Here is a 27,325-nt window from a genome sequence, read left to right as displayed (position 1 = left end):
TTCGTTTTTCAAAATATTTGGTGTGTCCTAATTAGGTTGAAGAGTCCACTCCAACCAGATTTAGCATTTTCACAGTAATTTTTGGGAAATCTTCTCATAATGGTAATCATCATGTCATCCAACACTTTTTTTGTTTTTTTTGTTTTGTTTTTTAAACCACTTGCAGTCCCATCGTCCTCTATGTGTATTATGAATACTAACATCCAGGTCATATGGGCTGAAAATGTGTTGCAGACACACACAAAAATGACAATGATACCAGTAGAGAGCGTGTAGAGCAGCGTTATTCCATAAAAAGAGATTTACAAGGTCAGTCACACTTGCATAAACATAGCAGCTGCTAATGACTTCGCGCCAGAAGGTGACAGAACAAGTGGAAAAAAAGTCTTCTTCAAACCGCTCAGGACCAGAGTATTTTATTTATTTATTTATATTTTTTTAACAGTGTTAGCAGACAGCAGAGTTTGAGTGGTGACGACGACATAATTACGCCGCGCACCTTCTGTGTGGTCCCTGCAGGCCAATCCTTCAAAGTCACCAGAACAAGTTTTATTTCTGAAAGAACGGGCCATTATCTCAGGGGTGTTGTGAGCAGACACTTTCTGCAGTGTGGGCCACACAAGACTATACGCGCCACTAATGAATGGTGTGAATGTGGCGCGATCAGTGAAGCCAGTTGAGGCCATTAGATGATAATATGAGACCCAAAACATGACGTTTCATGTTTTTACGGCGTTATGGCAATGTCTGGATTACATTTTACATTACATTACATCTTACATTTGCTTACAAGTTCACACAGTTATGGCAATGTCTGGATTATGGAAAGCTCTACTGAGCTTTTGTTATGACTATGATGTGGTAATTGTGTGGGATTCTCGATGTCAAAGAGCGGCTGATCATAATAAATACACGAGGTTCTCATTTACCAGTCCCGATAGGTTTCGTGGGGCGCAAAGAACTAGTTTGAGCAGTGGCGTAAGAATACATGGAATACAAATTAGCGCTGTACTTAATTTTTCTTTTTTATATGTATGGCCTAGATGTGTGTTTCATACAAATGTTCACTGTAGTTATGACATTGTTAATCCTTCACTGTAGATAAGTGATAGCCTATGCTGCGTACTGACTTTCTCACAAATTTGGGTTACATCGCTGCTGTAAAAACGGAAATCTGTCATAAACCAAGGTCCCCGAGTACATATTTTGAAGGACAGTTAGAAACCATATTTTCATTGGTAGAAAAAATAAGTTGTATTAAAAACTCAAAACCGTGGTTGAATTGACTTAAGATGTTGTTTTTGGACTGACTCTACAACTAAGAATCATTTACTTTCTCCTTTGATGGGGGGTGTTTGCTTTTCATAATGCCAGCTTTCCAGAGCGCATGTGAACATCTTCAAATTGTTTTGTCCCAGCGTGCCAAAAAACATGGAGAGGTTGAATTTACAGCCCCCTAAAAGATAGAGCCAAATGGCAATTACTCATATTTGAGGTGGGAGAAACCGAATACAGCCTTGCATAACGCAGAGAGTTTACACTTTGTCACATCTGCAATTTGCCTTTGGCTGTTTTTAAAGTACATTTCTGCTGTAATTTAAGAAACTTTAGCTCATCACTAACCTATAACTACCACACACATGCAGAAGGTACAATAACATCACTTCCCACTTCGGGATGATTAAATTTTACATCTGTGTATTAAAAAGCAAATAAATACAGAGTCGAGAAAAATGCTACAAGATGTCAGAGTGTCACCGGCGCGCAGGATTTGTCTCAGAGGTCGGTTTCTGTGGCAACGTACCTGGTGCAGATGTAAAATGAGGTAATTTTCCCCCCACGTTTGACTGTCACTAATGTTATTTTCAAAGTGTAAATTTCCCCAAATGGTTCTCAGCTGTTTCGTTGAGATAAACCAGACCGCGGCGTCTCCGCGGGAAAGCAGCTGGTACGTATGGATTTAAATAGATACAGTGAACATGAGTCTAGCTTGGCCTGCTGGCCCGAGGCACAGTCGAACGACAGCAGCACGAGCGGGTCAATGGTTTCTGAGTGTCAAACAACCTCAGACGACGTTTCAAAGAGAGTGTTAATGTGTAAACAAAGCACAGTGACACGTACACGCACTGGGATTAAAACTCAACAGATAGCCACTTTCATGTGACAACTGCACAGAGACGATTACTTCACGAGTAGTAACAATTTTTGGAACAAGCACAGTTACGGAGCAACTGAACGTTGGATCGATGCAGCCCCATCAAGTTGTCGCCGTTTTTTTCACTGGACACACAGTGAGCTGTAATTAAGGGAACAACATTCACAAGATTGCACTGTGCTTTGTGCACTAGGAGTCAATTGTGGCCAGAATGAACAGACGCAAGCCTGTGGTTGAACAAACATGCCTTTGTGCTAGGCCTGGGTAAGTAATTGATTTTCTTGATTAATTCAAATTTAGTTGTCAGGACAATTTATTTATTTAGTTATTTATTTTTAAATCAGCTTTTTAGTGGCTTATGTAGTTCAAAACTTGCAAACAGAGTGAAGGTCATAGGAAAACACACTCAGTTGCCAAATTAGAGACTTTTCCAACTCCTCACCGGCTATTTTTCAAAAAAGTGACGAGAGACTTGAATTCTGGCCAAGAAACATACAACATGAGCAGAATCATTCCTAAATTGTATTCCAAATCGCAAGAAAGAGTCTCATGGAAGGGAATCGTGGAGTCAATCGCGCAGATCATTGCCAAACACGCAGTGTCGATTTATACGTTGCAAAAGCAAGGATTTACCGACACGGTGGAAACCTTTGAGGTGAGGTATGTGCTTCCAAGCCGCAATTATTTTGCAGAGGTCACCTTGCCTCACCCGTACAGTTTAACACGGGAGGAGCATGCAAGAACTGGAGGGGGTGCAGTGCGACTCAATTCAATTTGTTTGCCATTCAAATTGTTCACCATTTCAAATCGTAATTTAAAGTTTATTCGTACTTACTAGTTTGAACAAAGGGGAAAAACAAAGAGGAAAAGAGGAAAGATTTATTTTCAAAGTTTTTGTATTATTTTTGTGAGCAGAAATCAGAACTTCTTTTGAATTATGCCATTGTTATATGCTTATTCTAAAAGAAAATGGGAAAAATTGATGAAGGTTTTTTTTTATATTCACCGTGCACATTGACGACATCACTCTGGTGGAAGCTTGCCCATATTTGGAAGTGGTTGCTTAGTGGCATACAAGGAAGTAGCATGGATGATTTTCCTTCTGGTTTGTCTCTTGCTGTTAGCAGTCGAAAATCACTCCACCAACCACTCTCCTATTGGATGCGCTGTCTGAAGTGATAGTGACGCCGCTCCAGAGATGAACATTTTTCAACTCCAGGCACCGCGACGGCAAACGCCCACCGTGCCGCCACAACGCAACATTACATTCCGTCGTCAAGCCCTTGCAGCATGTACAAAATGAATGGGTTTGTCCAATTAGTGAGAAAAGGTGTAAGTCAGAAGTCTGATTTTTGTAAAAAAAATAAAATAAATAACTAAATAAATTTTATTTTAGGGCCCTATTGTCCAGCCCTACTTTGTACGTTCACATGATATTTGCTTCGAACCATGAACCTCAGAACTGTGAGGCAGACGTTCTCACCACTAGTTCACCTTGCTGCTGTATTTAGTAAGTAATATAGGAAATATTGCCACAACAGCAACAAATGTTACAAATCTGCCATTACTGTTATGACTGTGACGTGCTGCCGAGACTAGAAATTTAAATTATCCTCATGAGTATGTTAAGTGTCCTTACGTCCCTTGAAATGTGCTATATAAATTTAAGATGTTATTATTACTACAAATCTTTCAGAATTTACACAAAAACGATAAAATAGGCCCATTTTCAAATAAGTCTGTCGGGTTGAAAAATGACGTTGTCATGTATAGAAACAGCCAAAATGAAACTTTAACCACAGTCTTGTTTTAATTAAAAATGCCCCCTCAAGAGATCCTGGACATTTCTAGCAGTGATAGCGCACCAGCTTGTGTTTTACTACAACACCATCAATCAGACACCCTACTTGCTGCTGAATCACCTACGCCGGTGCTTATTTGCTTTCTGACCGCAGGAGAGCAGCAGCTGCTTCGAACACAGCACAGATCTGCAAAATCCATCAGGGGGGAGAGAGGGGAAAACATCACCGAGGGGGCAAAATGCGAGTGCGAGCACGTCTCGCGCATAAATTATAGTAAATAATGTAACTGAAAGCTGCAATTTAAGAACTCTGGCAACACAATCACTAACACTGCGATTCCATTTATGTATTGTGTTTGTCTGAGAGGCGCAGCAAAGAAATGTTTTATTCATGCCTAAAGAGCAGAATTATAGAATTATGTGTGGGGGAGTTCTCAGTGATGACCATAAAGATCCATATTTGAGTTGACTCTAATGATGCTTCATTATCCTCTGGTGGTGTTTTAAAAAAAAAAAAAAAAAAAAAAAAAAGCAATGGAACAGCACCCCCACAATACCCCAAAAGTAGTTTTTGTAATATCAGTTTAGAATTATGGTTCGGATTATTAACTAGACCTCCCAAACATCTGATTGTAATTAGATTAAAACAATCTTAATCTTAATCCATATTTTAAACAAAATGCAAATATCTTTTGGCCACCCGAGATTTTCTTCGCCTATGACTTGGGAGCTAGGCTGGGAGAAGATCTGCCATTGTTAAGCAATGCGTTGAGTCTGGTCTGCGGAATACGCAAAAGAGCTGTATTGTAATTTTCCAGCTTCAGGGGTAGGATTTGAGATGTAACGGAGGCAGGACGACACCTATGTGAGAGGGAATAACTGAAAACCAGGATCGGGCTGTGAAGTTTAACAGCTAACACTCACTTTTATCTGTGAGGAAATCAATTCTCCAACAAGTCTGGCTCAGACGTTGGCGTATCTAATTGCGGGCTGCCATGTTGTTATACAACATTCTACTTCGCTCAGTTCTATGTGCAGCCATTGCACATTGTCTTCGCCACTGTCTTGCCTTGTCCTTTTCCGCCCTAACGATGTATTTATCTTTTGTTCATACTCAAGTTCTTTAGCTATATACACTATGAGTGTGTGTGTGTGGGGAGGGGGGCTTCCATTTTTTTCAGGAGAGATCTTGTCACTTTGTGCAATTCACACTGCATCCATCCTCACCCCTCCAGACATGGTGTGTATAGCAGAAAGAATGAATGTACAGTAGTTTGTGGCAGTAGCAGATGGCTGTGTGTGTGTGTGTGTGTGTGTGTGTGTGTGTGCAGTATGTGTGTGTCAGATTGCTGCTCTCCCGTGTGACATGGTTCTAATCTGGTTAAAGCAGGCCTCACAAGCATCTTTTCACAGTGGAAGCACTGGAAGGGCATCGCTCTTTAGCTCTCAATATGTGTTCAGTCTGGCAGGGTGATAAAAGAGCAATGATTGTCTTGGCAGCCCACCGACACCCAGAGGACCCGGCGGTGGCGCACATCTTGAGTAAAAGCTTTGCTTGACCTTCTATTAGATTTCTTTGTTGTATGTTTTGATCATCATATGGGGGTCGGTACAGAATTTTCACAAAACCTTGTACAGGTTTGACACGTGAGCCCAGGAAAAACACCACCATGCTTGAGCACATTTGACATGACTATGCAATTTATTCACAATTTAAACTGGTTCCCAGGGGTCTTAATAAAATCTCTTTGACATTCTTTTGTCAAAATACACAGAGGAAAAAGGATTACATCAGCACTCTTAACATCACAATCTGTTTGAAATTACTCCAGTTCAGTCTCATACAAATGCTGAATATGGCTTTTGTTTTGACTACGGGCGGCTCGGGACTTTTGCGACTATTTGTCAAAAAAGCAACTTGCCACAAATCTAACGACTTTTTGTGGTGTTATAGAAGACTTTTGAGACTCCCTCGGGTGGAGGTATACTCTTCCGTGTCCAGACTGCAAATGACTGTCGTTTGTGCGAAGCCACCACTGGCTGATATAACAATATCCTAACCCCCCCACAACCCCTGCCCCCAATAGAGCGAGCGCCTAGAAAGATTCGATTACATTTTCACGCTTGGGGGCAGCACTTCATCACCAAGCCACTGAATTACACTTTGTCAATTAGTGTCGTCGTGTAGCACAGGACAAACACAAATTCTGAACACCCCAAAGTTGACAACTTTGGTGAACATTCGCGTATGTGCTTGTTATCAGAAGGAAAATAATCCAGTGTGAAAGCTACAGCCATATCCTGGCTTTGCTGGATTTTGTGTAAAAGGCAGAGGCGAAAATACAGGATCCGACTGGCAGGATGCCTTTTTACTGCGTGAAAGCAATATCCAGGCTTTGCTGGGTTAGGTTGTTCTACACAGGCAAATAAATGCTGAATCTACCTTATCTGTTGTAGCTCTGATGCACCAATATTGTATGATCTCTCTATGACAGATAGATAGTAGATAACTTGCTTGACTGATTTGTCTCATCCTGTTTTGCCTTCTCATCTTGGCCCAGATTGTCAGACAAACACCATTCCCGACTGCCTCGCAGAGCGTCAAGGACGGAGACGAGCCTTGAGTCACAGCACAATCAGGTGCACAGCGCTTGAGCCGTGTACTTTTGACAGATGTCGGCTGATTTGAAACGGCGCTCCGGGTAGGCGGCGTGTACATGCAAATCTCCGCCACAACCGGAAAGACGAGATAACGACAAAGGGTGTTGAAATTTACACAAAACTGCTGAGCAGAGGCAGGATTTACTGTGGTTAGATAACAACCCAAAAAAAAGCATACCAGCCATAGCTAGGTTGTGAGATATAAATCAATAAATCACTATACCTGACAGTTGATTACACTTACTATGGAGAGTATTTGTCATGTGACATACAGTAACTTCTGAACTGACTGCACCACAATACAGCTAATTCAAAATGGCGCAATAGTATTAGTACCTGGTATTGCACTACAATTTGACTAAACAGCATTAACCCTCCTGTTATGTTTGGGGGTCAAATTGACCCAAGTTTAAAAAAGTTAACACTGTTGTTATGTTGACAGGTCAAATTGACCCAGGGGAAAACATGTTAACCCTCCCAATATGTTTGCGGGTCAAAATGGCCAAAGTTAAAAACAATGGTTAATCCTGCTGCTACGGTCGTGACACAAATTGACCCAATTAAAAAAAATTAAAATGTGTTAATCTTCCTTTCTTTTGACACTTGCATGACAGGGGAAAAAGTTAAAGACCGACTGCTTTTAACATCAAATCATCACATTTGAGTTAAGTTGCCATAGAAACGGAACTCTGCCGTAAACCAAAAACCCCTTGCACTAATGTTCCTCAATTTCTTTGCACTTGAGAGAGTCGCGAGAACTGACAACAGGTCAGCGTATCAATATTAAAGTAAGAGCAACACAAATATAGCACAGGCTGAGACACGGTGCTTGAAGGTGGTCATTAAAAACGTCAAGAGCCATCTCAGTCTGGCCTGATTTATTACTATTCTGAAGTGAGAGAGGTTTGCTTGGCTGCCACGAAATAAAATAATGAATTACAGGCTGGATTTACGCTGCATGGGTCAAGTGACACAAAAATTCATCTCTTTTTTTTTATCTCAAGTGACAATTAAGATTACGCGTCATGGGCCGTGTAAATAGAAAAAACAGAATCAGATACCTTCAGATGGAAATCAGGCCTCTTCCAAATGTAGCTAAAAATCAGATAAGTGCCAGACGGAATGCAAGGTAAACGCATAAATCAGATCTAGTGCATCAATGCCAGCTTGATGTGGACCTATTGATGATGTCATATACACACCTGCATCTGCCCAAAAAAAAACGCTGTAAAGCTTAACTTCAGCAAAGCCATTTCAACAGTACTGAAATAGCGCTATTAAAAAATAAATAAATAAATAAAACACCACTGGCCTTCTCATTGCAGCTGACACCAGTTCACTTTATATCCTCACCCTCCTTGACCTGAGTGCAGCCTTTTGACACCATCACACACAACACCCTCCTTGATAGACTCTTCTCCATTGGCATCGCCCACACTGCCCTAGACTTGTTCCACTCACACCTCAGAGACTGCACTCAGTCCATCCAGCGAGTCATTTTTGTCCAATTCCTACCCAATCACTTCAGGTGCGCCCCAGAGCTCTGTCCTAGGCCCCCTGCTTTTCATCATCTACCTCTTCCACCTTGATACCATTTTCCATAAATTCAATATTTTCTTTTATTTCTTCGCGGAGGACACCCAGCTATACCTCTCCTGTAAACCTAACATTTAACTTCCTCCCTCTACCCTCACATCTACCCCCCCCAATACCGCCTCTATCCTCGTTCACAGTCTTCGGTCTCCCTCAAAAGTCCCTCCATAAGCTTCAATTGGTCCAGAATGCTGCTGCACACATCATCACCACAACCCCCTCCTTTCCATCACATCACCCCCATCCTTCAGCAACTTCATTGGCTCCCGGTCAAATTTAGAATTTAGTACAAACACCTCCTTCACACCTTCAAGGCCGTTCACAACCTTGCCCCTCTATACTTGACCAACCTCCTCCACATCGTAACTCCAGATCCTGAGCCTCCATCCACCTGACTGTTCCACCTGCCCATCTCAGTACCATGGGGAGCAGAGCCTTCAACCGCTGGGGTCCCCAGCTCTGGAACTCTTTGCCACCAGATCTCTGCCACTCAATCTCTTTCTCCATCTTCAATCCAAACTCAAAATCCACCTGCCATGTGTGTGGAGAGTTACATTAGGGATACGGATAAAAATACTTTAAGGCGACTCTACAAAGTCTCGTCGCACGCGCCGCTCTGCATGCACAGTGCAGTGAGTCACGTTTCATTCACGGTCTGGAATAGTTGATAATTAGGTGTTCATATTCAGGTCATGGTTTGTATTTAAGCATAACGGCTTTCGTTAATTGTTGAGCCCAAACTGTGATCTGTGTTGCTTCTAAAGTGACATTTTGCAGATGGAATCAACACTTTTTCCATGAACTAACATGCAGTTGTCCGTATGTTGTACAGATAAAACTGTGTTGTAGGTCATTTCATGCATCTCTGTGACAGTTCCGTTGTAATTTTTTTTTTCTACATTATTTTGCACCTGTTTGTTGTGCATTTAATGCTAGCTTGCCGTTCAGTGCAGCCGCCATTCTTTTTTACAATAGCAATCACGTAACAGCTGTGTGAGCTGCATTCAGGTACTTTGTAAACAAAAGTGAATGCGTTTATTTCTTTCTATACATTATTAAAACATATTACTAGGGGAATTAACGTGTGTATCGGAAAGTTTTGGTTAACACACTATATGATCACAGTTTTAACTGTTTGGTTTATTTTGTTTTGTAATATGGGATTTATTCTGTTCGTCTTGTCATGTTGCAATGACAAGTTGTCACTCTAAAAAGTGTTATATTTGAGTGAAATATGCTACGTTCAATAAAGTTCATGTTTTTAAACAATACGTGATTAAAAAAAAAAATTTCAACACAATTGCGAGACGTAATGGCATTATCAAGTATCGGTACTCCATATTGGTGAGTACGCAAATGTGAGTACATGTACTCGTCGTTCCGAATTGTTTAATGTGGTCTGTCAATGTAAATAGTCATATCAGATGTGTCACTTGAAATGTACATGGAAATAGACAGTCATACAAATTGGATACAGACATTAAATCGGAATTAGGCACTTGGATCAACAATGAAAATTCAGCCACAATGATCTCATGAATACAAAATGTAAATCTAGGCTTTCCTCCTACACAACTGTTTTTCTCTTGTGGAACTGCTTCACGTTGACAGTCCAACACTCTCTGAGGCACGTATAACATTAAAAACAAGCCTCTAATTGCTCAGAAGCAGCACGCACACTTCCCCAATGCCTGCGGAACTGGAATGACATAATAATACTAAAGGAAAACGCCACCACGTTGGCATTTCAACTTGAGGCAAAAAAAGACACACCAAGCTGACAGTGAGCACACCAAAGTGAGAGGTAAATAGGGCCAACACAGATGCAACAAACATTTCACATAAAGAGAAGGCTTTCCATTTTGGAGCGGCACCCAGTTGCAGACAGTTTCAAATCCATGATGAATGACTGGGGAACACTTTTGTATTGTTAACGAGCGGCGGCGAAGCTGCCCCACAACCACTCGTGCCTCGACCGTTATTAATCTTTAATTGCCACAGTGAAGTCCAGCCATTATTTTAGGCTCAACAGTGAAAACTTGAATAAATTTTCACCGCTGGAAATAATGTAATGCAAATTAAGTTCATGTATATTAACTTTACATGTAATATTAAAATAGAGGTGGGAAATTCAAGTTTGTCAAGTTGACGTTTTTTTAAGAGCTTCTTCAGTTCAAAGTGTTAGTTACACTAACATGGCTGTGAACAGAGAGGAGCTAGTTTACAAAGAGTCACTGTGTTTCACTTTGTCAGCAGAACAACTTTAGAATGCGAGAGAGCTGGAGTAAGTGCAGTAGGGTCAATATCATCGGTGCCTTTCGCACTTGCCCACTTCACCCAAAAACTTGATTTTCTGTTGGACTTCATATTCATTATACTAAGTAGATGTTATGAATATTTGCATTTTATGAGCACATGGTGAAGCTGCACTTTGCCACATCATTCAATTAGCAAGGTGACTATGTACTGCTTGACCAATATATTTCACATTTCTGAAAGTTTTTTTATATCAGTTTTTATTTACCGATAGAGTGGACATGTTAAACTTGACAACATACAACAACACACATATGATGAAAATTACGAAACGCAGGGATATATATTTCCTCTGAAACTACTTCTTAAACAGTTAACTCACAATTCCATTGTAACATGCTGCCAATTTTGTCTTGAGATTGTTGTCACAGCTCTGTCGGGCTAATTATACATTATACGTGCACTCACTGTAGTAGTCTCAACACCCTGCACTATCTGCATCTTTTGTTGACCAATACTGGCCACTCATGTGCTTGAGAAGTATCTGCACCATTTGCACAATTGACATTGTTCCAGATTGTCGCACTACTAGTCATTTCAAACTGCTCTAAAATGCTAGAGGACTCTGCATCATTTGGACAGTTGTCCCCCCCCAAAAAAAAAATTTATAAAAAAAAAAAAACAAAACCTTTTCTTTTAAAATTGTATCAGCATGACCAACATTACTGGTGGTTTCATTGTTCAGTGACTCTCTGTACTGTGTTTTTATTTTTTCTCTCGCTAAAGTGTTTTCTCTCAAATGGCTGTCTGTTGTCATACTAGAGCGGCTTCAACTACTGGAGATTAATTCCTTGTGTGTTTTTTACATACTTGTCAAATCAAGATGATTCTGACACCAAAAGAAATTCATAGTGATATAGTCCAAGTACTACAGTTAAAATGTTAATATATTAATGATCATGTTTACATATGTTTGGACAAAATGCACATTTTCCAAGAGGAAGCACTTATCAGTAAAGAAAAAAATAATTTATATGGAAGTTGATGCAAGTTAATGCCAGGGGGAAAGGAAAACTAATAATAATAAATAAATAAATCAAAAACATGTTTGGGATCAAGAAAATTTAAGCAAAACCCAGAAGGGAAAAAAGAACAAATAGCAAAACTTGTTTTGATTAATATCATTGTCATTTAACAGACTGTCATTAAACTTTGATTAAAATCTGAAATCAAATTTTTGCTGCAAAAAAAAGACATTTTATTGCAAAACCACATCACTCAGCCTTAGTTTAAAGTAGCAACTATAAAGAGACTGCTGTAAAACAAAACTATCCATCCATCCATATTCTGAACATCTTATCCTCACTGGGATCACGGGTGTGCCGGTGCCTCGGCTAAAATAAGTAAAACATCTCACTCTTTGACGATGCCTAACAGACACTCAACGGAGAAGGAACAAGAAGCAGTCTGTTGTAGGGCTGCACAATTTTGGGGAAAAAATGACTTATTAATCCTGCAATATATATTGCAGTATGAATAAATACAGTAAAAAAAACATAGATGTGGAAAACCAGCACACATTTCTCTTTCTCCCTTCTGTGATTTATTGTTTGGACAGTTTATAATAGCATCAGTAGCAAAGAAACTATGCCCAGTAGAGCACAGATGCATACTGAGTCATTTGGGTGAAGTCTACCTACATTTAAACGTACTGTACTATTGACCAAGTTAGTAGTCCTGCCTGACTTTAAGTTCAAATAATTTATTAGTGGAGCAGATATATCCAGATTGTAGCTAGAATTGTGATGATGTGAACATGATACAAGCACCAAATTAGCCACAATTGTTTTTTATGATGTTCTGAACAATTCAGGAACTGTAACCATCTTGAAAAGCCAATAGGGCTGCCATTTTTCAAAACGGACTGTCACCATTCAGCTTGTCACGCAAGACCTCAGCAGACATGCGAAAGCTCAGTTCAGTGTCAATGGAAAAAAAAAAAAAAACTTTTTGCAGGCGACGCCTGTGCCCAAGGAAACAAAGTGCTTTGAAAGTGAGCATTTAAGTGTCCCATTATATTGTTGTATCGTATCATATGTCTGTATGTTAATATATTGGATCTTATTTCCTATCATATCGCAGTGTATCATACTGTATCATATTGACAGTTTATCATCATATTGCACTGGATCCTATCATATTGTGTCTTTTATCCAAACATCGGAGTCTATCACAATGTACGGTACTTTATATGTTAACACAGCTTATCATCACGCATCTTATCTTATTGTATCGTATTATATCTTAAAAACATAAAATATATATTTTAACTTATCACATTGTATTTTTTCCAAATATGACCTTACAACAGTGATTGCTGAGCACTGTGCCGTGTTATTATAGGATTCCACTTAATTGGCCCGAAAATTATTTATTCGCTGAAAATCCTGGATCTTTGGTCATCCATCTATGCCAGTGACGTATACTGACAGGCAGACATTATTTTTTTAATATATTTCAGGATTTATACTACTTATTTCATACTACTTAGGATTTATACTATAACATATATTGTATCATATATTATCGCATTTCTGCCCTGCGATTGGCTGGCGACAGTCAGGGTGTACCCTGCATCTCACCCGAAGATAGCTGGGATAGGCTCCTGCACACCCGCGACACTCCTGAGGATAAGCGGTACAGAAAATGGACGGGTGGATGGGTTATTGCATTTAATCTTACGACAGTATATACTTATTGCATCGCAACTTTATCTTATTGCATCATATCATTGCGTACTGTATCTTTTACCATATCACAACTTGTTGTAACATAACATACTGCACTGTATCTTAATATATCGTATCATATTGTGTCATAACATACTCCAGTGCATCTTAATATATTGTACCGTATTGTACAATATCCTTGACCGTATCACACCATACCTTATGTAACTTATTATTTCTCAACATCTCATATCTTATCAATCAACTGTTAAGTGGTTCTGCAAGATATATTGACAAAACAGTCACACCCAGACTGTAAACAAAGCACTTATGTAATTATCAAGGCACACTGTGACCCACTAGCAACACAAATGCTGCTCATAAAACAACCCAGGCGGTTGACCACGATTGATACCCCCTTGTCGAGAAGACTAGTTGTTTGGTTGGTTAGTTGGTTGGTGGAGCCTGATGATTAGGCAACCCCACTGACGTGCCTCACATTTCCCAGCCTGCTTGGCGGGAAGAGGGGAAAGACCCGCCATAATAAATTTGATCGTGCATTCTGAGCAGCGGTGGAACTGCTGTTTTCCGTCTTTTACTGCGCTCGCACTATTCACCTTACCGGTGTACATAACTGCCGATGAAGTAGAGCACGTGTCATGGTTTTAATAACGACTTTGGAATTTCTCAAGAGAGCAAGTACACACGTTACAAGACTCAGACATTTCACAAATGTACAGTTAACTGACCCACCTCAAAAACTTCAAGGTGAAAAGGGTCTTTTTTTTTCTTCCAATCCATAAGCACATCTATTGCTACTTTTCCATGCTTCTGCCAAATTTTATGTAAACTGGTTGATCCGCAGACATTTTTGGGACGCACCGCTGGCCAGGTCCCTTGTGATGTTACTATGACCCGCCATGATGGATCATATTTTCCATCGTTTCCAATGCTCATTTCATGATTTATATCTCACTATGTATTTTAACAACCTATGGCGTGTGTGTTCATTCTCCGACTCTTAATCAGTTTTTTTCTATGCATGTTTGAGTGCCAAATTAAACCACTCATCACCTGCAAACTCTATTTGCTTCTTGACCATTATTTTGTTCATCGTTATTATATGTTGTCTGTTTCTGTGTTTAACAAGCTTTACAATGATGCCAACCTTTTGAATATAGGCTAAAGTTTAAGAAAGTCTGAAACGCGGATTCAACCAAAAAGGTCGACCAGAATCTCGACCCTATAATAAATTGGGGCGTTTTCGCCGGTTTTAACGACTCATAACTTTAATATTTGTCTCAGGAAAATTTGATTTCTATCACTGGAATCGTCTTTTTTTACACTAGTGTAGATTAAGAGTGGGAGCAGGAGGAACAAGAAGTGAGAAGAAACTACTGATGTTGAGATGCAGGAAGAAAGAAGCGACAAGCAGCACATCCTCCGCACACTTAAGACAGAAACGTCCCATTTTGTGCGACACGCGTCACGTCAGGTTTATTTACATGGCGCCAATTCATAACAAAACGGAAGTTACCTCAAGGCACCTGAGACATTGAGTAGGTCAAGAACCACACACCTCATACTGCACATTATAGATCACCAACGAAAACCCCAAATGAGGGAGCACTTGGCAAAAAAAAAAGGGGGGGGGGGGGCTCCAACAGAACCCGGGCGTGTACGTTCATAACTCGGTATGTTGCAAAACGAGAATAAATAAATACATAAATAATAAATAAATAAATAAACAAACACACACACACACACACACAGTGTGGCTTCTTGTTTTTGTTGACAACTCCAGCGACAGGTGGACAATGGTGGTGGCGAGGAGGAGGGACACGTTCGAGAGAGTTCCACCAGCGACATGTTTTGTTTTGGAACGCAAGCTAGCCTAGCCTAGCTAGCCACTAGGCTAGGATAACTGACGAGGACGGAAAGGCGAGCAACAGTGGCCTCCGTTAGCCAGCACTAGCGCCCATCCCCCTCCCGTCCAAGCAACAACCCAGCAGCAGCAGCAGCCTTCCCTTTTTCCAGCGCGTCCACCATCTTGAATCTGTGCGCCGTCTTTCCTCCCCCACCCCCCTTTCCCGCCTCACACAAAAAAAAAAGAACGACAAAAACACCGGCCACTCACCATTAACGACCATCCCCGGGTCGAGCGTCACTTCCCGCAGCGACGAATCGATCCCCTTTTTATTATTTGGCGTTATTTTATATTGGCAAAATTGGCCCGTGCGAGCGGAAGGTTGCCTCGTAGAGCAGAGCAGCAATCCTAAACCGCCATCTGGTGGTATTTTCCTCTCTGCGGTGCAGCGGGAGCAGCGCAGCCTCACGCCGGGACGCGGCTGCCCCCTGGCGGACACTCCGCGCCGGTCGGGCGGCCGGCCGCTGCGGCGGGCACGCGACTTGCCGTCGACACTGAGCTCTTGACGTAAACAGGAGCGGGGACGCGCACGCGAGTGGCGGGGCTCAACGCACCCTTCCCCCCGTTTCTTTCTCTTTCACCTTTTTTTTTAAATATAACTTTATGCTAATCATCAAGTTAAACAACATCCGGTAGTGACTCATCCTCTTTCCATTCGTAAAAAATAAAAATTAAAAGCCTCGTGCACGCTGTAAGTAACACTGACGTCGTCGTGACGTAATCCTTTCGGACATTATTTTATCCCATTTTATAGTATTGTTCCATACAGTACGCTACTTAACATGTCGTTTCTTATTGTACCACATCATAATGTATCATATCTGAACACATCATGGCGTACCTTTTCATAATGAATCATGTGATGCATCGAATCTTAACATATACAGTATCGTATAGTACCTTGTCGTATCATATCTTCTCACTAACATGTACTCATTAAATGAATGCAAGTATAACTAATACACATGTAGTATATATAGACAGCTCTTATGGCATATATATATATATATACATAGACACACACACACACAACCAATCAAACGTTTGGTACGGTTTCCCATTCAATTTCAATCAGTGAGATGAGAAAGTTTTCCCAAACTTATCATATCTTATATTATTGTATTGTATGATATAGGAGCCTATCTACCATATCATGTCTTAATTAATCCGACTGTATCATATCGTATTTTAACACAGATTATCATATTGTACCCAACGAAACCCCACATGAAATCTCAATATTTGATTGATATTATTGTAGCACATAATATTGTATTGTATCTTAACACATCAAATTGTATCTTAGATCCTTCCCCGTCTTATCACATTGTGTTGTCTCATATCATATCTTAACAGCAAATCATATCGCATCTTATTTGATTGTATCGTATCAGTTTGTACTGTATCTGAACATATCAGATTGTATTTTATCACATTGTACCGTACTGCATCATATCTCAACACCGTTTTTTCAATCTGTTCAAATCAACTTTTTATTTGGAAAAAAAAAAAATCATTGTTTTCCCACCCTCACACGTGCAGCCTTATGTGAGTAATAAACGTGCGCATCTATCCCGTTGTGGCTTGTGGCGAGGCTGTAACCTTGGCAACATAAGCATCAGCTTTTTAGACGCCGCAATCGCGGCTTGTCATTCCCGACGTCGATTACAGTGAGGATAAACATCTCTGTTCATCTTGATGGGGGGCAAAATAGGCCCGGGGAGCCCAAATCAAATGTACTGTATTTTGATATTTTTAGATGTGCTGTATTTGATAACGACTGGTTGATTGTTTTTCCGTCAATGAGCCACGCTGCACGACTCACTTTATAATTATTTTTGCCAAAACCCAAGCAAGGCACGGTACGGTACGGAACGGTTTGCTTGTCGGAAAGCGCTTGCTTTTTTTTTATCACTTGAATTAGCACAAAATCATTTGATTTTCACTAAATGGATTGAATTGTTTGAGCGCTTTTTACAGCTTAAACCCTCAAGGTCAAGATCAAAGGGCAAGGTCACAGCAAGGTCGTACTCACCAAACACAAACAAAACTTTTTTTCCCGTAAATTTGTATCTGATTGTCCTCGTATTCTTCACCGTGTTAGCAGTGTTAATGCAAATGTCATGAAACGTCAACTCTATAAATATATCGGTTTCGGAGCAATCGGTAATCGCCAAAACCGATATGCCGGTGTCTTGGTGTGACGTCATCGACGGAACCGGAGACCATTTCGCTGCATAGTAGTAGATGTTGCACAGTAACATCAACACAACAACATTCCAAAATCATGTTCTGATGCTAATTTAATACACACACAAAAAAAAGGCTAATTTATTTCATTAATTAAAATGGGGGTGGGGGAGGTGGGGGGTGATTGGCATACATCATTTTTGAAATTCCAGCACTATAGACTAAGTTCCAATATTGGCTGTATTAGATCGGTCCTTTCAACTTTATGAGAACAGAGTCTAAAATGGAATAATTACAGTCATTGATTATAATTACAGCACTCCTCTTCCTCTTTGTGACTGCAACCCTCCTCAGGATATGATACAGACCCCCCCCCCCCCCCCCCCCCCCCGCCACCCCCACACACATACACTCACACAAACATGGCCGCAGAGTCGTCTGTGTGATTTTTATTTCATTTTTATTTTTTTTACTCACGTGCCCTAAATAGCCGCGACCATTGCGCTCCTTCTCCGCCGTCGCCATGGCAACGGCAGATGGTTCTTCTTCCCTTTTCTGGCTAAAGCGAATGCATGGAAGCCAAGAAGCTGTTATCGTTATCGTCACCCACCGTCGCGCTTAATAGCTGAAACAGAACGACAACGCAGTCGACCTCTGCCAAGGTGGAATCGTTAACTGAAGTCGGGAAGATAAACCCTGCAGCTCCTTCTGCAATCGGGAGTGCGTGCGCTGACAAGAACGAGGCAGCAGGTGACCTAACTACCTTGTTCAGCGCACGCACTCCTGATTGCCTGAAATACGGAATCGTTTCCAGTTTTTTCATTTGTAATATTCCGTCTTTTTTTTCTGGCCGCATTTCCGCTTAAATTCACGTGACGTTGCTTTTTTTTAATCTTGTAATATTATATTATCATCAAACAACAACTTTTGTTCATAACATTATTACTTTACTCAAGTAATAATGAAGTTCTTCAATTTGTAATGTTCAGATTTTTTTTTCTTATAAGATTGAAATTTTTTATTTGTAGAACAGTATTTTTAAAAATGTTCAGGTCCAAATTAATTTGCCTAATAATTACACCTAAAAATGACACATTTTTAATTTGTGATATCCTGATTTTTTTTCTCATCACATTTGGAATTTAGTTGAGGTAATTTCCCAACTTTTTTCTTGTCATATTATGACTCCATTCTCATAAAATGTTGACTTTTGCTGGTATTATAACTCTACACTCACAAAAAAAATAGTGATTTTTTTGTTCTCATCACATTCATCCTAATTTTTGTAAAAATGTCCGTGTTATTATCTGTAATTTCAAGCGTTTTTTTTTCTCAACATCTTTTGAATTCATTTCATGTAGCATTCTGACTTTTTTTCTTGTAATATTACAACCCCCCCATCCCCCCCGTCCCCCGCCCCCCTCTGCTCGTGAGTCAGTTTCCGGCCCTTCAAAATATCAGCCTGCATTTGCTGTGTGGGACGCCCGCTCGCCATCTGTGGTTTGTCAGTCGACGGCAGGCCCAAGAAGTGACCGCTTCGTTCGTCCCTGACTGATGAAGCGGAGTAACTAATTACATGTAACGAGATCACATAATTGAATGTATGTGATTTTAATCCATTACGTTACTGGGAGAAAATGTGTAATTAGATGACGGTTGCTTTTGTGAATTTCCATGGGAGCAATTTTAGTTTTATCTGGAAAAATAGTCGCAAAAGCTCAGATTTATCACTTCCTCCTTCTCCAGCCGACACTTGCGATTGGTTCTCTCCGGTCATGTGTCATTCTGCCGTAGTCTCAAACGTGACATATTTTTCCAAATAGTGTTTGTCTGCGATTTTGAAAAGATTAGACTCATTGTTACACAATTTGAACACCTAAAAGAACGTTGACCTTTGAACAGTTTCATCTTTATCCTTTTTGACTTTTTATGGAACATTCATTCATTGTGGTTTGTCATCTGACGCGATATTGTCTAAATTGCGCACACGTGTCATTAGGTCAACATGGTGTCATGTTTTCATTTTACATTTTCGCATACATATTGTGTATTTTGCCTTTATTATCATTTACAAATGATTTCGTTGCAATTCTTAATTTGAAATATTCAGACTTTCCTCATCACATTTTGACTTTATTTCACGTAAGTTGTTTTTTTCTTGTAATATTGCAGCACCATTCCTAACTTAATGACACATTTTATTTGGAATATCCACACTTTTTTCTTATCATATTTCGACGAAAAAAAGATATTGTTGAACTTTTTCCTGTCACCTTTCAACTTTATTCCACGTTAACATTCCGGCTTTTTTTCCCCCCTTGTCATATTATGAGTCCATTCTCGCGAAATCACGACTTTTGCTGCAATTGTTTAATCTCGTCCAAAATTACAGTCAGGTTTTCCAAATGGGGAATGTTTGCATTGCACATGTTGACGCACGCTCAGAATCTATGATTAGCTTCACCCCCCCTCCTCCCTCTTTCCCTCTCTCTCTCTCTCTCTCTCTCTCTCTCTCTCTCTCTCTAGCTCTCTCGCCCTCTCGGTGTAAGGCGGAGCATCCTCCACATCAGACAGTGATGGACGAGCAGCAGCAGGTCGCAATAAAACACACATCCTCCTCCTCCTCCTCCTGGTCCTGCGGTGGCTTCTCTGCAGTCACATCCCGGTCCGGGTGGTCCTCCTTTTGAGGTGATTCCAGACTGCCGCATGCAGGGTAAGGGGGGGCGTTGGGGGAGCAAATGGCCAGGAAAAGAGGCGACGGATGGGAGGATGCTCAATGACTGAATGAGCAGCTGCTTGTTTGCAGGTGAGTGTGTTTCATGCTAAATTTGAAGACGAAAAAAACCCCATAACAATTCTATACTCTAAATATGCATGATCATCAGGGGGGTCCTGTATAACCTTGAGAATCACATGACCACCTGACGGGCAAGACTCTCGGGCAGACGCACATTTACATAATGGCACACACGCGCACACAATGATTTAATTCCTATCGGAACATGTTGTCCCAGTGACAAGCACCTTTGCCGCACATCTCAAATTGTCCACGAGAATGTGCGCTATGGGTGGTGATTTTAAGGGGCGCACACAGGTGCAAAATGGGCGAGAATATAATAGCAAAAGATGAGAGAGAGGAACATACTGATCCATGACTTGACTGCTGAGGAGCTTCTCAAATGTCACCAGAGAAATAACGTGCCAACCCGCTGCTGGCGAGCAGAAAAAGCGCAAAGATGAAATTAGCAATTATAAATGAGCGCAATGCATGAAAAGATGTGTATCTACATCGGTATCATTTTTTTTTTTTTTTTTTTTTACATTTAATTAAGTTATTAAGTATTTTTTTTACATGTTATGTCGGAGACATTGATGAACTTTTAAGCCTCAGAAAAGTACATGAATAGTAATTTAAATTTAATTTAAAACAGTTATTTTTCTATTTGGTAAAAATGGCTTGAATTTCTGTTACTGTTTTTTACAATTTATTTAAGTTTTCAGTATTTTTTTCAAATGTCATTCTATTAAAATTATTGTAGTAGACTAAAATATAGATTTTTTTTTTATTTTTGTAACATTTTTCTTTTTTACAAATTGTTGAAATGGCATCATGTGTATAATGTGTAATTAAAAATTGTAGTACGTTTTTAAATTATTTCATTTAAAGAACAAAGAGAATGAACTTAATTTTCATATGCCTTTGTTTTATTTTATTCAATTAAAATTATTTCAGTGCCTCACAGAACTATTTTTATTTTATAGAATTAAAATGATTTTAGTGCATTACATGAACTTTTTACTTTGGTATCTTATTTGAAAATTAAATAGTGGTAAATAATGAATAAAAATATATTTACGTTTTTACATCTTATTACAGTTTTTAGGGCTTTTTTCAAATTATTGTAGTAGACTAAAATATAGATTTTTTTTATTTTTGTAACATTTTTCTTTTTTACAAATTGTTGAAATGGCATCATGTGTATAATGTGTAATTAAAAATTGTAGTACTTTTTAAAATTATTTCATTTAAAGAACAAAAAGAATGAACTTAATTTTCATATGCCTTTGTTTTATTTTATTCAATTAAAATTATTTCAGTGCCTCACAGAACTATTTTTATTTTATAGAATTAAAATGATTTTAGTGCATTACATGAACTTTTTACTTTGGTATCTTATTTGAAAATTAAATAGTGGTAAATAATGAATTAAAATATATTTACGTTTTTACATCTTATTACAGTTTTTAGGGCTTTTTTCAAATTATTGTAGTAGATTGATTTGTTTTACTTTTTTGACTTTTTTTTCTATAGTTTTGATTTTGAAAATTTTTATTGTATTTCATTAAAATTGTAGTATACATCTCACGATTTATTTCATTAGTTTGGTCATTTTCCTCCGGAATATGTGTCCCAGTTGTTGTTGTTGTTGCGACTATTAAAGTAAGTTTACGTTTCGATAGTTTCGTTTTTTTTCAGTGTTTGAATTTAATTGGAACATTTTTATGATGACAATTCAATTTGTTTGCAAAGTGGGTGGGAGAACTCCTCTGGTACTTCTTGACCTAAGTTACCAAATGCGGTTCCCAGACATACCGCCCAAAACGTGTCTTTGCCACCTCGCGAGATAAGCGCTTACGTAAGACTCATTGGCAACACGTCGTCTCCCACATCAAGGAGAAGCATAAAAAGCTTCAAGCTTCAATTCCTGATGAATTACGGCTCTTCTTATCAGAGCGGCTGGAGCTCGGACTCCCTTCCAGAACACTTCGGAGGCCGAGGCGCCACTCTACCCGTCGATTATTATCAAGTGTCATGAAATATAGAAATGTCAATATGAATACGCGTTTGCTCGTTTGTTTGTCGTTCTTTTCCCTTGAAGCAATACAACTTACTCCCAAAGATATGAATTTGTTCTCATAACATTTATTAAGTTTTCGTCGAAAATCTGCAACTTTTGAATTCCTACGGCATTTATGTCCATCAGGTTTGTCCTCTGCCAACGTCCACGATGGAGTCCACCCACCTCCTGGGCGGGGCTAAGAAGCGGGTAAAGATCCACCCTCACACGGTCACGGCCAAGTATGTGACGCAGACCCCCTACTCCCCGCAACCCGGCGTACACACGCACTTCCCCCAGCCCGGCGACGAGGGCTACGATGACGCGCCGTCCTTCGAGGACTTCGGCTCTTTCCTGGAGGAGACGTCGGACAGGAAGCGGCTGACGGAGGCCAAGAGATGGCCGCTCGCTCTGTTCGGCTCCAAAGACAAAGACGAGGCCGCCGCCCCGAGACCTCTGGCCGGCGGGAGCGGCGACAGCGGCGAAGGGGGAGCTAGGGCGGCCAAGGGTCCCGGGAAAGGGGTCGGGGAGCAGCTGGCCAGCTTCGGGGAGGCCTCGGTGTCGGCGTCGCGGCTCACCTGGGTGGGGCTTCTGGGGGCGGCGCTGGCTAACGGCTGTGCGATCGTCCTGACTCGGACGGCCTCGGAACGCTTTGGCCTGGGCCCCCTCTTTCTCCTCCTGTTTCGGTCCGTGTTGCAGCTCCTGTCCGTGGCCGTGCCGCTGTACAAGGGGGAGAACCCTTTTGGACCGGAAGGTTACCGCCTCCGTCTGCTGTGTTACGGAGTGGCCTACTCGCTGTCCCTGTGCTGCGGTTACTCCTCGCTGTCCTTCGCCTCCCCCGAGGACGCCGGCCCCGCCTGGCGCCTGGCCACCACGGCGCTGTCGGCCACCCTGGCCTTCCTGTTGCTGGAGGAGCGTCTGGGCTTGGCTGACGGCATCACCCTTGCGGCAGGACTGTGCGGTTTGGGCGTTCTGCTGCTTCCTACGGCAGATGAAAGCAATTCCGATTCACCTACAGACCCCGTGGTATTCTGGAGGGGAGCATTTGGGTGGTCCCTGTCAGCGCTGGCGGGGCTGTGGATGGCCCTGGCCCTGGTGGGGTACCGGTCGCTGAAGGAGAGAATTGGCGTGGCTACGGCTCTGTTCACAGTGAGCTGGACAAGCTGTGTGCTTACCCCGGCCTCGTTGGCCCTGCTCCAGGAGGCCTGGTCCTGGCCGGCCGGTGCTTCCGACTGGGGACCGCTCGTGGGCTCGGTAGCCTGTTCGACCGCCGCCTTCTTGGGGATGACGCACGGCCTCACCCGCATCCACCCGGCACTGGTGTCGGCTAGCCAGGGCCTGGAGGCGCCCCTGGCCACGGCGGCCCACCTTGCTATGGTGCAGCTGGCCCCCAGCGCCCCCGAGGTGGTCGGGAACGCCATGGTGGTCCTGAGTGTCGGCTGGTTGGTGACCATGAAGCTGTTGCCCTCTCGCGGGGCCGGCCGGCGTCACCGGGAGGAATACGAGGAGATTCTAGACTCACCCATTAAATGAGAAACATTCGCTCTAACATGTAAATTGTACATGCTTACTGGAGTTTTATTATCCCCGCCAAGCACAAAGTTAGATTCAGGAGATTGGTTAGTTTGTTAGTCATTTGTCAGCTCTTGAAAAAAAGAACTTTGCAATTTTCCAGGTAATTTGTCGAGGGGTGGTGCACAGGCCACGGGAAAACACTCCTAAATCCTACTCCTATCCCTAACCCTCATCCTTACCCAAATCCAATTACCCTAAAACCTATCCACTGACCCTCACCCTCGAACCTTAACCCTAAATTTATCCCTAGCCACCTAATCCGAACCCTTAGTCCTAACTCTAGTCCCATAACTCTAAACCCTAGCCCGAAACCCTTTCCCCGAACCCCGAATTGTAACCCTAAACATAACCTGAACCCTAACCCCGAATCCTGCCCAAACCCTCACCCCAGAATCCCCTGACCTTAGCCCTGAACCCAACATTTAAAGCTAAACCTTCATTGTGATTCCTAACCCGATTACCCTTAAACCTTTCTCCCTAACACCCTAATCCTCCTCACTTCTAAATTTTGCCTAGACCCAAACACTAACTCCTAACCCTAAAACCTGTCCTCTAACCCCCTATTCCTAACCCTAACCTCAACCCAAAAACCCCCAACCCTTTTAGTGATACTTTCGCCCATCAGTGACTAAGGTCTCCCTTTGTAACACATAAATGTCATCCAGGAAGTAGCCTGCAAACTTCTAACAAACAAAAACATGGCAATCCAAATTTCCCCCCCACTTTTTTTTGCACCGTTTGGCCTTGGTAAAGGTCTTTGAGTGCCATTCTAGTCTCATTTGTGCTAGCCTTATTCTCAATTTTAACTTTTTTGGGGGGGAGAGTGTGATAAAACAAAAAGTACCAACGTAGTGTCGTCTATTAATGTTGTGACAATAAAATTTCGCTAACGAACAAACGGCTCGACTCTTTAAGTTGGTATCGATCACGATTCCTGAAGGGGAGGTATGTATTTATGAGGCTATTGGCTTCACTTCACTTTGCGCTCGCCTGCCAAGGATCGATGCCGTCCATTCCTTGGATGGTATTTGGCAACCACATAGCGGTGAAAAAACAGTGAAGGCTGAAGAAGTGAGGGAAAAAAAGGAAGACAAAAGTGGCCGTCAATGCCACAGACTGAAGTCAGTTGGCGGATCCAAACAGAAACCGGGCAGGATGCAGTGATTCATGACATGGCATCACTGCATACTGCATTTCAAGGAATATGCTGGAAGAAGAACACTACTTTCAGAGTTGTGACAATATAAACAGAAACAGTGCAGGATGCAGTGATTCACCACATGGAATGAATGCATCCTGCACTCTTTCTGTTTAGTTTCAATGCTGGAAGAAGCGAATTACTTGCAGAGTAGTGAAACCAAACAGAAACGGTGCACAATGCAGCAATTCTGTGCAATTCATCACTCCAGTCTGCACCACTGCTGTTTCATCACACAAAATAAATGCATCTTGCACAGTGAGGAATGTGCACACTATTTGCAGCGAAACCAAACAGAAATGGTGCGGAATGCCGTGATTCTGTGTGATGAATGACTGCATCCTGCACCATTTCTATTTGGTTTGTGTACCTGTTCTGACATTTTCCTGAACATCACCCACATGCTTTTGTATTCATTCTTGTCAAACCAAACAGAAATGGTGCAGGATGCAATGATCCCTTACACAGAATCTCTGTGTCCTGCACCGTTTCTGTTTTGTTTCACTATTCTGCAAGCACTGTACTTCTTCCAGCAATTCCCAAATCATTAGCCACCTGCTTTTGTATTTGCGCTCATTATCAGCACACCTCTCTCGCGCCGTATACAGTTAAAGTGCGCCACAAAGCCTACACATTCAGCGTCTCATTAGTTGTGACATTTGCGAGGATAAAAAGAACACGGGACAACCATCTAGTTATTGAAGAATGTGGTCATGTGACGTTATTATGCTACGTTGTGAGTCAAATTGACCCATTTTATAAGCTAAAAAAGGAAAATGTGAAAACAAACAAGCTTACAAATAATGTCAAAATGTTAAGATGTTAAGTATTGTGTAATATATTCATTTTGTGTTGCTTCTTCTAATTTTATTTTTTGATGACTAAACATGCAGCGGGTCATGTTGACCCGTGAACAATTTTGTTGTAGCAGAGAAACAAACGTAACAGGAGGGTTAAGGCCTAATCAAGATCACATTCCTTTTTTTTTTTTTTTTTGCTTGACCAAAAATAAATACAGCGAGGTAGACATAAAAGGAGTCCACTTGTCTGTGTGCTTTCACATTCAAATGAAAACAAATCCAATTCATTCATTTTGAAGTTGCGAAATACATTTTTACTGACATTTCACGACAACAATGAATCAATGTTATATTTATTCAACTTCTTTTATATTTAAAAAAAAAAAACAATACATTTGATTACACACGTCAAAAAATAACAGCACTGAAAATCTAAAAAAAAAACACTTACCACTTTAGTTAAACATGACAAAAAGTAAGTCAAGATCAACTTAATTTATTTTGTTTTTGAGGTACAATTTAAAAGTTGATATGCGTGTATGTGTGTGCGCGTGTGTGTACGTGTATATGTAGGTGTGTGTGTGTGTTATTAAGGTAGTGTTGTAGTTATTAAGTTATTATTATTACTTTATTACTAGTTATTAAGTTATTAAGGTAGTGAATAATATATTATTTTTTCTTTTTAAAAAAATAAGAAAAAAACTACAGAAAACTAATATAAATCACAACTAGAGCTGTTAAATCTTTATAGAATCGGTTAACCTATTGATATTTCATCTTCCAGAGTAATTGCCCCGTGCCTTTTTTATTATTATTATTTTTTTTTTTTTTTTTTTTTTTACTGCTAACATGCACTTTATTCTCATTTACAAAGGCTGGACATCTATCCTTAAACTGCATATCTTGGTACTGAGTGTATGGTATAAATTTGAGACAACCCAAATAGCCTTTGCTAAGCGGTTAGCATTAGCGGTTAGCATTAGCGCGCAAGCAAATGCCATTTTAGGTCAAGAAAACGCAAACTACTATTAAGATCACACATAAATCATGTTGTATGTATATTACACATCTAATAGTGTCTGAAAAATTATGGACAGTGCCAAAATTGCTCTGAGCAACGCAAATTGTTTTCGGGTGGCGCAAATACGCTTTTATTTGTTTGTCATTGCCTCGAGGCAGAAATGTTTGCATCGACCAATTTTTGTGGTCGACTTCGCCGAGTTCGCCGATTTTTTTTTTTTTCACAGCCCTAATCACAGCCAATACATTAGGATAATAATTTGTACATTTTAAAGATGATATTAAATTCTAATAATTACAATTAAAACATCAGAATTATTAATAATAATAATAATGATATCATTATACTGAGTATGAAATAAAAACGTGTATATATAAACATATATATATATATATAAATCACATTTAAATTATTACATGTATTAAAATATATATATATATTTACACATTTGACACATTGAAACGCGTTTTCTTTTTTTATGTGGCCCATCTGTGTTTTAAAAAAAATCAAATGTGGCCCTGGAGCCAAAAAGTTTGCCCACCCATGGACGGGACCGAAGCTTGCACGGTCTGTGCACAATT

At 40.6% G+C, this 27,325-nt stretch overlaps 2 protein-coding genes across 2 annotated transcripts in view; one reads left to right on the top strand and one right to left on the bottom strand.

The window, feature by feature from the left end:
- The window catches only part of stag1a (STAG1 cohesin complex component a), a 36,395-nt gene extending 20,855 nt beyond the window's left edge, over positions 1–15,540 (bottom strand). The window contains exon 1 of the mRNA XM_061795260.1: positions 15,333–15,540. The gene's annotated coding sequence lies outside the window, so the exon portion shown is untranslated. The remainder of the gene's footprint in view (positions 1–15,332) is intronic.
- On the top strand, positions 2,146–25,972 carry slc35g2a (solute carrier family 35 member G2a). Its single transcript, XM_061795264.1, has 3 exons — positions 2,146–2,419; positions 19,839–20,118; positions 22,298–25,972. The coding sequence occupies exon 3, from the start codon at positions 22,322–22,324 to the stop codon at positions 23,681–23,683; it is 1,362 nt and encodes a 453-aa protein (XP_061651248.1). The 5' UTR covers positions 2,146–2,419; positions 19,839–20,118; positions 22,298–22,321; the 3' UTR covers positions 23,684–25,972.
- The last annotated feature ends 1,353 nt before the right edge of the window (positions 25,973–27,325 follow it).

Source organism: Phyllopteryx taeniolatus, chromosome 13 (genome assembly GCF_024500385.1).
Source record: "Phyllopteryx taeniolatus isolate TA_2022b chromosome 13, UOR_Ptae_1.2, whole genome shotgun sequence".
Lineage (NCBI taxonomy): Eukaryota > Metazoa > Chordata > Actinopteri > Syngnathiformes > Syngnathidae > Phyllopteryx > Phyllopteryx taeniolatus.
The sequence above is the reverse complement of the archived record's forward strand: the minus strand, read 5'-3'. Positions and strand labels throughout refer to the sequence as shown.